Source organism: Hemitrygon akajei, chromosome 1, assembly GCF_048418815.1.
Source record: "Hemitrygon akajei chromosome 1, sHemAka1.3, whole genome shotgun sequence".
NCBI lineage: Eukaryota > Metazoa > Chordata > Chondrichthyes > Myliobatiformes > Dasyatidae > Hemitrygon > Hemitrygon akajei.
Window position 1 is genome coordinate 202,849,644 of NC_133124.1, and position 12,750 is coordinate 202,862,393.

Sequence of the window (12,750 nt, forward strand, 5' to 3'; positions counted from 1 at the left end):
TGTTAAAACGTGAATTAGTTCATATTTTAGTTGTTATAAGTGTAAACGCTCTGTTGAATGCAATGTAATTTCCACATGAAACTTGCAGATATTATTTCCTTCTCAGTTATGGTGCTTCCTCTGTCTATGCTTCTTGCTGCCTCTTGTCAACCAGCCAGCATAATCAAACTTTCCACCCACTCCAGACATCCTCCCTCCCCACTGGGTAGTAGATACAAAGGCCTGAAAGCACATACAAGCTCAAGGATAGCTTCTTTTCCATTGTTATAGGACTGGTCAACGGTTCCATCGAAAGATTAGATGAGACTCTTGTCCTCACAATTACCTTGATATGACCTTGCACCTTATTGTCTTACCTGTTCTGCACCTTCTCTGTAGTTGCACTCAATTATTATTTTGCACTCAATGTACTGTTGTAATGAATTGATCTGTATGAACAATGAACAACACAGGTTTTTCACTCTACCTCAGTACATGCGATGATGATAATAAACTGATTTACCAATTTAATTTAATCTGCTGTGGTGCAAGCTAAATCAGCTTGTGTACATCCTGTCCTAGTCTTCTAGGAAATAGCAATCAGATATTTAACATCTGAACTCCACCCCAAGGTATCCTCATACAACAGCCACTGGCAGCTCTTGCATACTTTGTACAAGTGACCTTCTTCCATTTGATTTTCACACAGCTGTTAAATTGACACAAGATTTATATGGACTGTATCATATGCAGACAATAATGCCTTCCAATACAGGATCAGTAGCTATTAATCCGGAAAGAGTGCTCAGGAACTCATTCTCAAGTAAGATACCAACATAGTTACAAACAAAAAGAACAAAAATAAACAGTGAAGAGAGGGGATGGCAGATCTGAGAGAGAGGTAGGAGGAGGGAAGAAGGGAGAAAGAGCACAAAAGCAAGGAGGAAAAACAATACTGAAGAGAGGAAGTGGCAAAACGTGGTATTTCATTACCACATTTTATTGTTTCAGGAAACCCCATGGTGCTTATATACAGCCAATGGATTAATACTTACAGATAGTAATACAGGAAACAATTCTGCAAATCTTTCATATCAGACCAAATAGGTTAATCAGCAAGTCTGGTACAATGTATAACCACTCCATAATCTTCTTGCTTCAAATCAAAGATGTTGGAATTAGTGTGTAAGTAGGAGAAAACGATTGCCTGAATGAGCAATTTAATTTTGATTTTTTGCAGGGTTCCTGCTTCTCAGAGTTAATAATACTTTGGAAAAGTAACTGACAATTTAATCAACTAAGTTTCACATCTGTTTGTCATCATAAGTATTTGGATTAATTCAGTGGCTGAATTCTTCAGTACTGCCCATTTCCTGCAGCTCAAACCTCTGCGATACGAGGCAGGCAAACACGCTTCATTAGACAAAAAATACCTACTTTCAATTTCATCTTCCAGTGCTTTGACCTTCCCGCTCTTCTTGATCAAGTGGATCTGATGTGCGTTATTTTCCCAGTTCTTGTCATTTCCGCCATCAATTCCAACACCTGGCAGGAATAAAAATTCCAGTCAGAGTGTTACAAAAACTCTTGAGCCATCAATAGACAAAGGACAACTGAAGCAACAATTTGCTGGAAGAACTCAGCGAGTCCAGCAACATCTGACGGGAAAGGAACTGTCGACATTTTGGGTCGAAATTGTATCAGGGCACCCTCATTCTCTTTCAACCACAGATGCTGCTCGACCCAGAGTTCCTCTAGCAGATTGTCTGTTGCTCCAGTTCTCAGCATCTACATATCTTGTTTCTCCAAATGACAATGGTACAATCAGAGGAGGCTCCCACCCCTTTGAAGTTAGAATCTTTCCCAGTTCACTGGATGCAAAGGATCAGGATTTCACCACTCTCAAGTGACTCAAATGTCAGCAATTCCTCTCCTCCCACAGACTCAGAGCTCTTCCACAGATTGTTAGTTCCTCTATATTCCAGCACAGGAAGTCTCTCATGACTCTGTTTAACACCGTTTCACCATTCCTCCTCTCCACTCCCTCACCATTGCTCCAATAATCCAGTTAATCTTGCTTTACAAGAACAACACCACTGAAATAATCCTTTAATGTTTGTGGAAACAAACAACCAAAAACTTTTATTTCCTTCTATTAGATGGGCAAGGACAGATTTTAAAAAAAAATCAAAACACGAATCTTCTGGACCCCAAATATTCTTTTCCCTGATCTAATAGTTTGCAAACTTACCCTTAATTTACTCTAATAATAATAATAATACTGTTCCGCTAATCAAAATGCTGGGACTGCCAGGGTGAAAATTCGCCATGCCAAAACCAGCAATGGGTTTTTGAGTCATGTAGTGCTCCCATTAATTAACGGCCAAGGGAAATAAGATATTAAAGTGCTACTGGCGTCAATGACTAACATAATCAGAGGCTGTGCTGGGGGCAACCCATGAGAGTCGCCATGTTTCCGATGCCAACATAGCACGCCTACAACATTCTAACTCTAACCGGTACGTCTTTTGGAACGAGGGGAAACCGGAACACCCAGAGGAAACCCACGCGACCATGGGGAGAATGCACAAACTCCTTACAACAGCAGCAGGATTGACACCTGATCGCTGGTGCTATGAAGTGTTGCACCAACCACTACACCACCGTGCCACCCTTTAGGGTGGAACCTCTTCTGCTATCTATGAATGCAAATAAAAATCTGTGCTTACCAGCAGAGTCATATCCTCTGTATTCAAGACGCTGAAGTCCTTTGATAAGAGTTTCCAGGATCTCTCTTCTTGTACGAGGTACATGATAGTTCAAGTAAGCAAAGATTCCTTTAAATCAAAGCACAAGAAAATATTTCAAAATTCTTTCTCCCAAATCCCTGCAGCAATCAAAAGTTAACAACTGCATGCAAAACTGAGATCAATTCCACTTCTAATTCATGTGAATCTAAAGATATTGTAAAGGATTACAAGTAGAAAGTCATGGAAAACATATCACACAGTTAGAACTTAGTGCACTGACCAGAAATTTGACTGTATTATCAGCGTCACATCATGTCCCACCAATTTCCAATCACAGGACAAAGGGTTGGGGGGGGGGGGGGGGAGAAATGCAATTTAAGCAATACTTTTCTAACTGATGTCCAGAATGCCAGCAACAGAGGGTCTCCTCGGGCCAAGTTGATTCAAACCTACCCTTTAATTCAAATGATGTGCCAACCTTTTATCTGCAAACAAATGCAACTTAAAAAGCTAATTTCTCAGGTAGTTTGAAGCTGCAACTTACTGGCAATTACCACTATCGCCTTTGACCTCTTCACCTTGTTGCCATTCCATTTAACACTAAACAATATTGATCTTACATTTCTTAGTGTAAAGTGTATTAGCAGAACTGTGGTATTCAACAGTTTTATTTCAATTGATACCACAGAAATATCAGCTCCTGACACTGAAGTCATGTCTCATGTGAAGCCAGAATGAAGCAGCTAGAGATTACTCAAACAACACACACAAAATTCTGGAGGAATTCAGCAGGCCAGGCAGCAGTCTATGGAAAAGAGTGAACAGTTGACGTTGCAGGCCAAGACCCTTCATCAGGACTGGGAAAAAAATATGAGAAGTTAGAGGAAGAAAGTGGGAGGAGGGGGAGGAATTACAAGACAGTAGGTGATAGGAGAAACCCAAAGGGGGAGAGGGATGAGGTAAAGAGGTGGGAAGTTGATTGGTGAAAAAGATAACGGCTGGAGAGGACAGGAGAGGACAGAAGCCCATGGAAGAAAGGGGGAAGAGCACCACAGGGAGGTGATGGGCAGGCGAGGAGGTGAGAGGGGGAAATGGGAATGGAGAATGGTGAAGGAGAGGGGAGGGCAATTACCAGAAATTCATACCATCAGGTTGGGGGCTACCCAGATGGAATACAAGGTTTTGCTCCTCCAACCCGAGTGTGGCCTCATCACAGCAGTACTCGGCTTTCTTCCAAGACAAATGTGGCCCTAACACCTTATACACAGAGATCCAAACATACACAATGTATTCAAAATAATACAGTAGCTTTAAAATGCAACTGGAAAATGTGGATCATACAACAGGAATTCAGGCCAAGTCATTCACCAATGAATCAAATAGGATGAGACTGCTGTTAATATACCCCTAGCATTCAAAAGGAAGGTAGATACAGAAAATTGGAACTAAAGATGGTTGTGGCATCGAAAGAATTCCAGAGACATTGCAAGGCACAAGGAAAATACTGTTTGGATCAAATGTTGATCAGTCTTCTTATTCCATGTTCAGAAATTTCTCAAAAAGCTGTTTTATTGCTTGTCGACAATGACCCTAATTGTGCTGCAGGAAACTCAGCTGATCAGATTATTTATAGAATATGTTACAGCATAGGACACAATGACATCTTTGTGCAACCTCTGCACAGAGATACTTTGCTAAAAAAGAAAGATATTTTCCCCTCTAAATGCTGTTGGCTCTTTCGACAGTAATAGCTTTCTTTTTGATACTTCACACATTAAGCTTAAACCCTGGGTAACTGAGTATCAAGACTACTTAACTATACCGTGTGGAACAGTTGAGTCAAATCTTAAGTTCACTCTGGGGATTTTCCTTCTTTTAAGGCATAGAGACAAAACTAATGAAAAGAATTCATGAAGGGTCTTGATATAGGGTCTCACCCTGAAACATCAACTGTTTATTTCCCTCCAGTCTATCCTGCTGAGTTCCTCCAGCATTTTGTATGTGCTGCTCAAGATTTCCAGCATCTACAGAATCTCTTGTGTCTCTATACACAGGTGAACTATTGGAGACATGTATTCATTAACTTAGAAATGCTTTGCCATCATCAATTATGTATGTTAACTTATGCTGCTTAGTGACTCCCTTCCAAACAGTACCACCAATCACAATATGACTTTGACCTTCGCTCACAAGAAGAACTGAGCAAAGTTTATTAATTCTAATATTCCCCAAAGGAACTTAAGTGGCCTCTTTTAAAAAGATCTTAACTAGTATCCACAGGCAAATCACTCCATTATACATAAGTTACTGATGTTGAATAAACTCTTCTCGGGCATCCAGCCAGGTAAAGGTAACGATTATAATTGATGTTTCGATGACAAACTCTACCATCTTCTTCAGGGATGATGCCTGCGCATGTCTAGTCCAGTGTTATTTATACCCCTGTAATCCACCCCTCCTGATTGGTTGGTCTTCATCCGATCAGGCTTCCACTCTCCCACCTTGTTTACAATCGAATTCCAGGTGTGACAGTAGAAACTTGATTGGATCAGGACTAATCAATCAGGAGGGACGGACTACAAGCCAATGTTCCCTCTAATTTTTAGTAGTCAGTGTGCACAAAAATCTTATGTTGTGCAAATTTTTTTTCCCTGTGACAGAAGTATGTGCGCACTGAATGCACACATGGCCCAGTTTATGTAGGTTTACAAAATATTTAACATAAACTGCACAGAATAACAACAAAATAACATACATATTTAAGTCACAGTTATTTTTTTCTCTCTCCTGTCTTTGGCATTTACCCATTTTTTGATCTCCTCTGGGTTTGACCGTTTTCACTCTTGCTCATCTGCACTCAACCGTAACATGCGTAGCACTTCTGTAACGGGTAATGATGGGTTCTGTTGCCTGAGCTTTTGTACACTGTCCAAATGCGACTTACTTGCCAAATGACGCTTCAATAAGTCAAGTTTCCAAATATCATCCCACTTCTTTCTACTAGCAAATTCTCAAGCAACTTTCGCATCACGACAATACAAACAGGTAACTCCAGTTTCCGAATCGTACATAAATGTATGAACATATAGCTGAACATTCATGACCTCATGAGCTTTCGGTGTAGCAGTTTCTACTATTTTGTTAAGCCATTCAACTTTAAACAAATTTGCAGTTCCTTTGCGCTTCACGCCCTTCGCTTTTTTTGAATTCAACATAGTGAATCAATATTATTTTCAATAAAAACTTAGTAAGCTATCTACAGGATTTGAAACAGATCTTTGTAAACTTTACGAATATGAACACTTTCCGCCAAAGATGGCTGCCGCCGTGATGCAGCTGTACAAACTGAAACAGGAAAGGCAAGGTGACGTAAATTAGTGACGTGCATTGTGGTGTTTGAAAAACCGACTAACTAGTTAACAGAAACATTTAGCTAAAAGATTATTTTCAATAAGTATAATTATTAATTAATACATTATTTTAGGTAACTAACCTTTCATGCGCACATTAATTTCCTTTGTGTGCTGGTTGAAAAACGTGTGCACGCACATACACACAGCTTAAGGGAATATACAAGGGTATAAATAACACCAGACTAGAAGGTGGCAGAGTATGTCATTGAAACATCAGTTATCATCAATACTTGTACTCGCTGGAAGCCAGAGAAGAGTTTATTCATCATATATGCTTGGAAAGCAGAGGATCCTTAGTCATTAATGTATTCATTTGTTTTTTTTTAAATTTAGTCACTTGGAGGCTGTTGATGTTGCTGACATTTGTTAACTGTACAGAGTTGCCACTGAATGGAGAATGCAATGACATTATACACTCAGTAGCCACCTTATTACATACCCCTGCTCATTAATGCATATATCTAATCAGCTGATCATGTGACTGCAGCTCAATGCAGACATGGGCAAGAGGTTCCATTGTTGGTCAGACCAAATATCAGACCAGGATGGAAATGTGATCAAAATGACTGACAATGGAATGATTGTTGGTGCCAGACGGGGTGGTTTGAGTATGTCACAGACTGGTCTCCTAGGACTTTCACACACAACAGTCCATAGAATTTACAGAGAATGGTGCAAAAAAAAAATCCAGAGAGCAGCAGTTCTGTAAGCAAAAATGCCTTGTTAATGAGAGAGGTCATAGGAGAATGGCCAGATTGGTTTAAGTTAACAGGAAGGAGACAGTAATTCAATTAACCACGCACTACAACAGTGGTGTGCAAAAGAGCATCTCCGAATACAGATGTTGAACTTTGAAGTGGATGGACAACAGCAGCAGAAGACCACCCAGATAAACTCAGCAGCAACATTATTAGGTACCTCATGTATCTAATAAAGTGGCCACTGAGTGTAGATGTGGAATAACAAATTAGGTCAGGCTGAGTACGATAGCAGATTTCTTCCCCTTAAGGACATCAGTGAACCAGATGGATTTTTAAGACAGCTGGAAGGTTTCACGGTTGTCAAGAATGAGCCTAATTTTCATTTTATCCAGATTTTATCATTCGAATTTAAATGACATGGGATGTAAACTCACTGTTAATCTATCATATCCCGAAATTGTAGGTATTGCATTAAAATGAAATTTAGGCTATGGACTAGCTGTTAATAGTTACTTTGTCCTGTTATGCTTAGAAGCACATTCATCTATCCTTTCCCTAGCCCTAGTTTTCTTGATTTTCAAGACACTCTGTGCTTTTTCAAGGCTGCATCACAGCCTTCCCCTCAATTTAACTCCTATGGATCTGTGGAAGAATATGGAATGGTGGTAGTCTCATAATCAATCTGAAAAGCATTGGAGCCTGACTTACAGGTTGAGGAATGTTGCTGAGTTTTGTCTTTGAAAATGTATGCCCTGCACTAAAAACATTAAATGTAATTTATTAAATAACATAGAGCTCGTGCCAGAAATTTAAAAAGGGCTGATTGCCAGATTAAGTAATAATTCAGTAAACTGGGAAGGGTCTGTGAGATAGATGCAAGTAAAAGAAATGCAAACCAAATGCCAAACCCAGTACACATTACTGGGTCTGAACCCGGACTACAATGGGCATTCACAGATGCAGCATAGTTGGTTCTGAGTCAAACAGCACAGAAACAGGTCCTTTGGCCCATCATGCCTATGCTGTTCATTTACCCATATATACCAATTATGACATTTTTTGTACCTTTCTCTGCAGAAGTTGGCTGCCATGTCTTTCAGACAATTACGCTGCAAGGTGAGTTCAGTAACCATCCAGAGGTTCTGAAAGGCACTGTGTGTGCATCATCTCCAGCAGTGGCTTATTATATATAGATTCACCTGCATCCTGCTGTCTGAAATCTGTCTCATAAGCCTGCACACAACACAATGAACATAATAATGATCCAACCAAAATACTATGTCAGACTACTAGCAAGCATTTTGAAAGTCCACATATGTTGTCTGTGTCCGGCTTGCTAGGGCAATAACATTAAAAGCTTAACTTGATTCTCAGCTACATTTTCCCATTACTTAACTTTATACCAAGCAGAATCAATATTTCCAGAAGCTGCTCTGCTTTTTCCAACTTATATTTTGCATCTAAGATGCAGCATAACGAGCAGGGGGTGGGGGGGAAATCAGTAAATTGAGGAATGTAGAAACAAGTTATCATTATTGATGACCCAAGCCTTTTTCCACAGAGCAATACCTTTGCATCTATGCAGTAATCTATTCTAGATCACTGCTGTGGATGGCATTGTGTGAGGGTTGAACCTCCACCCTTCACATCATGGAGTTTTTTTTTTGCAGACTGCAAGTTTCATTGTAGTCCTTGCAACCCCTTGCAGAGGAAGCAAATTACTTGTTCATACAGCTTCTCCCAAGATCATTTCTCACAGAATCCAGAGAGTGGAGGACAGTTGAATGCCATGGTAGGGTAGCAGTTCGCGCAACGCTTTTACAGTTCAGAGTGTTCCGGAGTTCACAATTCTGTAAGGAGTCTCTGCACATCCTCACTGTGGAATTACATGGGTTTTCTCTGGTTTCCTCCCACAGTCAAAAGAAGTAACGGATAGGTTAATTGGTCATTGTAAATTGTCCCATAATGAGGTTAGAATTAATTGGAGTTGTGGGGTTGCTGGGGCAACATGGCTCAAGGAGCTGGGAGGGCCCACTTTGCACTGTATCACTAAAGAAATAAATATAAACACATTCTGTATCACTAAATAAATAAACAATTTCTGTGTAAGTAATCAGTTGGTCATGGTTAGCATGGTCAACATGGTTACAAGGAGGTAGGCCAATCATCTCCAACTTTCACAGGTTAGAGCAGGGGCTCCCAACCTTTTTTATACCACAGACCCCTACCATTAAGTGTGGCATCTGTGGACTCCAGTTTAGGAACCCCTGGGTCACAGCATCACCATACACAACTGTTACGTAAGCAGAAAGGTGGATTTTCTATCTAAAAGGGTAACTTTGACATAAACCAAAGTTAAAACTTGAAAAAGTTTCTGCAGGTGTACCATTGGAGAGTACTTTGACGGACTGAATTACCATCCGGTATGAAGGCACCAATGCACAGGACTGGAAAAAAACTGAGGAGGCGTGTACACTTAGCCAGTTCCACTACCATAAAGGACCTCGTCAAAAGACGATGCCTCAAAAAGGCAATATCCCACGTAGACGGCCCTCACCATCCAGTACATACCCTCTTCTCATTACTACCATCGAGGAAGAGAAACAGAGCCTGAAGACATACACAACGTTTCAGTGATAGCTTCTTCCATCTGCTATCAGATTTCTCAATGGTCCATGAACCTATTAACATTAACTCACTATTTTAATCTTTCTTTGCACTTTTTATACATATTCTTATCGTAACTTGTAGGTGTTTTTTTTTTAATTGCACTGTACTGCTACCAGAAAACAAGTTTCACAATATACAGTAATAAACCCGATTCTGAATTTTACATTTGCTTCTGAGCTGCAATCTCGGAACTCGCAGCTTTGCTCCTAAATCAGTAAGTTGCTGTGTTTCAAGTTTAGCTTCATGAATGCCCATGCACACAATAACATAAGAATATTGATGCACCATAGAAAACATCAATCTGGATGCATGTCTTGGTATATCAATTACTCTGCACAAGACTGCAAGAAACTGCAGACCGTTGTGTACAAAGTTCAGCACATCATAGAAAGCAACCTCCCCTCCACAGACTCTAACTATACTTCTTGCTGCCTCAGCAAAGTGGACAACATAATTAAAGACACCACTTACTCTTCTCCGCTCTTCTATCGGGAAGAATACACAAAAGCCTAAAGCATATACTATCAGGACAGCTACTACCCTGTTCTAAGACTATTAAATAGTTCCCTGATATGATAAGATGGACTCTTGACTTCACAATCTATCTCATTATGACCTTGCACTTTTTGTCTATCTGCACTGCACTTTCTCTGTGGTCGTTGCACTTTATTCTGCATCCTGTGAATGTTTTACCTTGCACTACGTACCCAAACGCACTGTGTAATGATTTAATCTGTAGGAACAGCATGCAAGAAAAGCTTTTCATGTGACAATAACAGACAAATTCCAATCAGCAAAAATGTTCCAGGTAAATATCCCATGAAGAGGTTAGGGTTAATCGGAATTGTCAGGGGTTGGTGAGGTGGAAAGCCTCAAAGGGCCAGAAGGGCCTGTGCTGTATTGTTAAATAAACAAATAAAATATATAAATGTCTATAAGCTTGGTCAAGAACATACTTTTCCAGGTGCAACAGAACAGAGATGTAAATAGATGGAAAAATTTAGCGAGGGAATTGAGTTTAGAGATTTTTCAGCAAGTCACAATAGCTCACATACAGTGCGTAAAATCAGATGAGCAATAGCAGAATAGGAAGAGTACAGAGGGTTTGCTAGTTTGTAACACTGGTGGAGTTTACAGCTCAGGGAGTGGCCTATGAATGGATTTGAAAAGTAAAATAAAATTATTCAGAATTAAACCATTGTCCCAAGACTAATAGATAAATTGGATGGAACAACCTACAAAAATTCCAGAAAAAGTCTGAATGAACACACATTTATACAGTGTAAAGGCTGGCTGCAGGGTAGTGGGCACATTGGTTGAAACTTTTAACTCACTAAATTCCAGGAGGTTGGGTAACAGACTATGTGACTCCCTTGTAAAAATGAGGAAGTCAGATGGTGGGTTACTATAGATCCAATAGTTCAATAGTTCCATTTAACTTCAGAGAAATGTATGCGATGTACATCCTGAAATTATCGGCCTTCACATTGTCCATTAGCTTAACAGCCATTTTTGGTAAGATGCTAGAGTGAATCAAAGAGTAAAATATGTATTATTTAGGAAATTAAATCTAGTCAATATGATGATAATGATGAGTTATATTGGACAAATTTACTTAAGTTCCTTGAGGATGTGACAGAGAGCGTTGTTTAAGAAGAGCCTGTAGCTGTAGTTTTTGGGATTTCTAAAAGCCATCTGACAAAATGCCTCATAAAGGTGGTGCAGAAATTCAAAGCTGATGGTATTAGAGAAGGATTGAAAACTGGCTGTTTCATCGAACAGAATTGGAACAAAAGGCCCCTTTCAGACTGGAAAGAGATAATAGTGAGTATCGCAAGGAGCAATTCTTGGCCTGCATTTGATTATTTCTAACATCAATGACCTGGAGGAAAGATCACTATGCAAGGTGTCCAAATTTGCCGACAGTATGTAAATAGATGGAAAAGCAAGACACACACACACACACACACACACACACAGTAGTTTTGCAGCATCAGTACATTGCAATACATAGTAATAAAAACTGTAAAGTACAATAAATATTTATAAAAAAGAAAATTTATATTAAATAAGTAGTGCAAACTGAGAGGAAAAAATACTGAGGTAGTGTTCATGGGTTCATTCTCCATTCAGAAATCTGATGGTGGAGGGGAAGAAATGCTGAGCATGTGTCTTCAGGCACCTGTACCTTCTCCTTGATGGTAGTAATGAGAAGTAGCATGTAGATGATGGGGGCCCTTAATGATGGATGCCACATTTTTGAGGCATTGCCTTTTGAAGGTGCCCTGGATGGTGGGGAATCTAGTGCCCAAAATGGAGCTGGCTGAGCTTACAGCTTTTTTGCAGTTTCTGATGCTTTTTTCAATCCTGTGAGGTGGCCCTTCAATACCAGACAGTGGTGCAACCAGTTAGAATGCTCTCCATGGCACATCTGTAGAAATTTGCAAGCGTCTTTTGGTGAATTACCAATTCTCAAAGCAATGCATAAAGGGGAGAAGTTAATACTCTCAAATTGTTAACAATGCCTTCAAACATTAATATATATACAAAAATATTATAGAAGTGTGGACTATTTTCTTTCACCCAGAGCTTAAGGGCAGAACTAATAGAAATATTGAAAATGTCAAAGGATTTTGACCTAGCAGGATGTGGGGAGGAGGGAGTAAAACTGGTTCCCAATTAATAACGTCAAGATGCAAGGTTATTGACTTAACTATACAAATATTTTACCAGGAAGTGTTATTTTTCTTGCACCATACCCACCCCAAACAATAATGCACAGCTGAAAAGTATGATGGAAAGAATCTATATAAAAGGTAAGCATACTTGCAATTAGAAAAAAAAAGTTAAAATAAAATTAGACTAGTCTTTCTAAAAGTCAGTATTAGCTAAATCCAAATTTCAACAGCCATATACATAGTGGAGTAGTGAATTCAGAGTGAGAGGGCATAATAAGAGAGAGATTTACTGAGAACCTGACAGCAGATCTTTTGTTAGTCATTGTGACAAATCAAATCTCTTCAAGCTTCTAATGAAATATAGCTGATGGTGTGCCTTCTTCATAATTGCATCAATATGTTGGCCCCAGCATATTGAAACTGCTCACCGTTTCTGCTTCTAATCCCTCGATGAGGACTGGCGTGTGTTCTCTTGACTTCCCTTTCCTGAAGTCCACAATCAATTCCTTGGTCTTACTGGCAACCAGTACAAAGTTGTTGCGTTACCACCCAACCAGCC

At 39.7% G+C, this 12,750-nt stretch overlaps 1 protein-coding gene across 2 annotated transcripts in view; it reads right to left on the bottom strand.

The window, feature by feature from the left end:
* The window catches only part of LOC140734685 (glutamine--fructose-6-phosphate aminotransferase [isomerizing] 1), a 96,063-nt gene that overhangs the window by 69,240 nt on the left and 14,073 nt on the right, over positions 1-12,750 (bottom strand). For both annotated transcript variants that reach the window (XM_073058992.1, XM_073058985.1), the window contains exons 2-3: positions 2,709-2,816; positions 1,417-1,524 (exon numbers count right to left, since the gene is read on the bottom strand). In XM_073058992.1, coding sequence (XP_072915093.1) covers positions 1,417-1,524; positions 2,709-2,816 — 216 coding nt within the window. The remainder of the gene's footprint in view (positions 1-1,416; positions 1,525-2,708; positions 2,817-12,750) is intronic.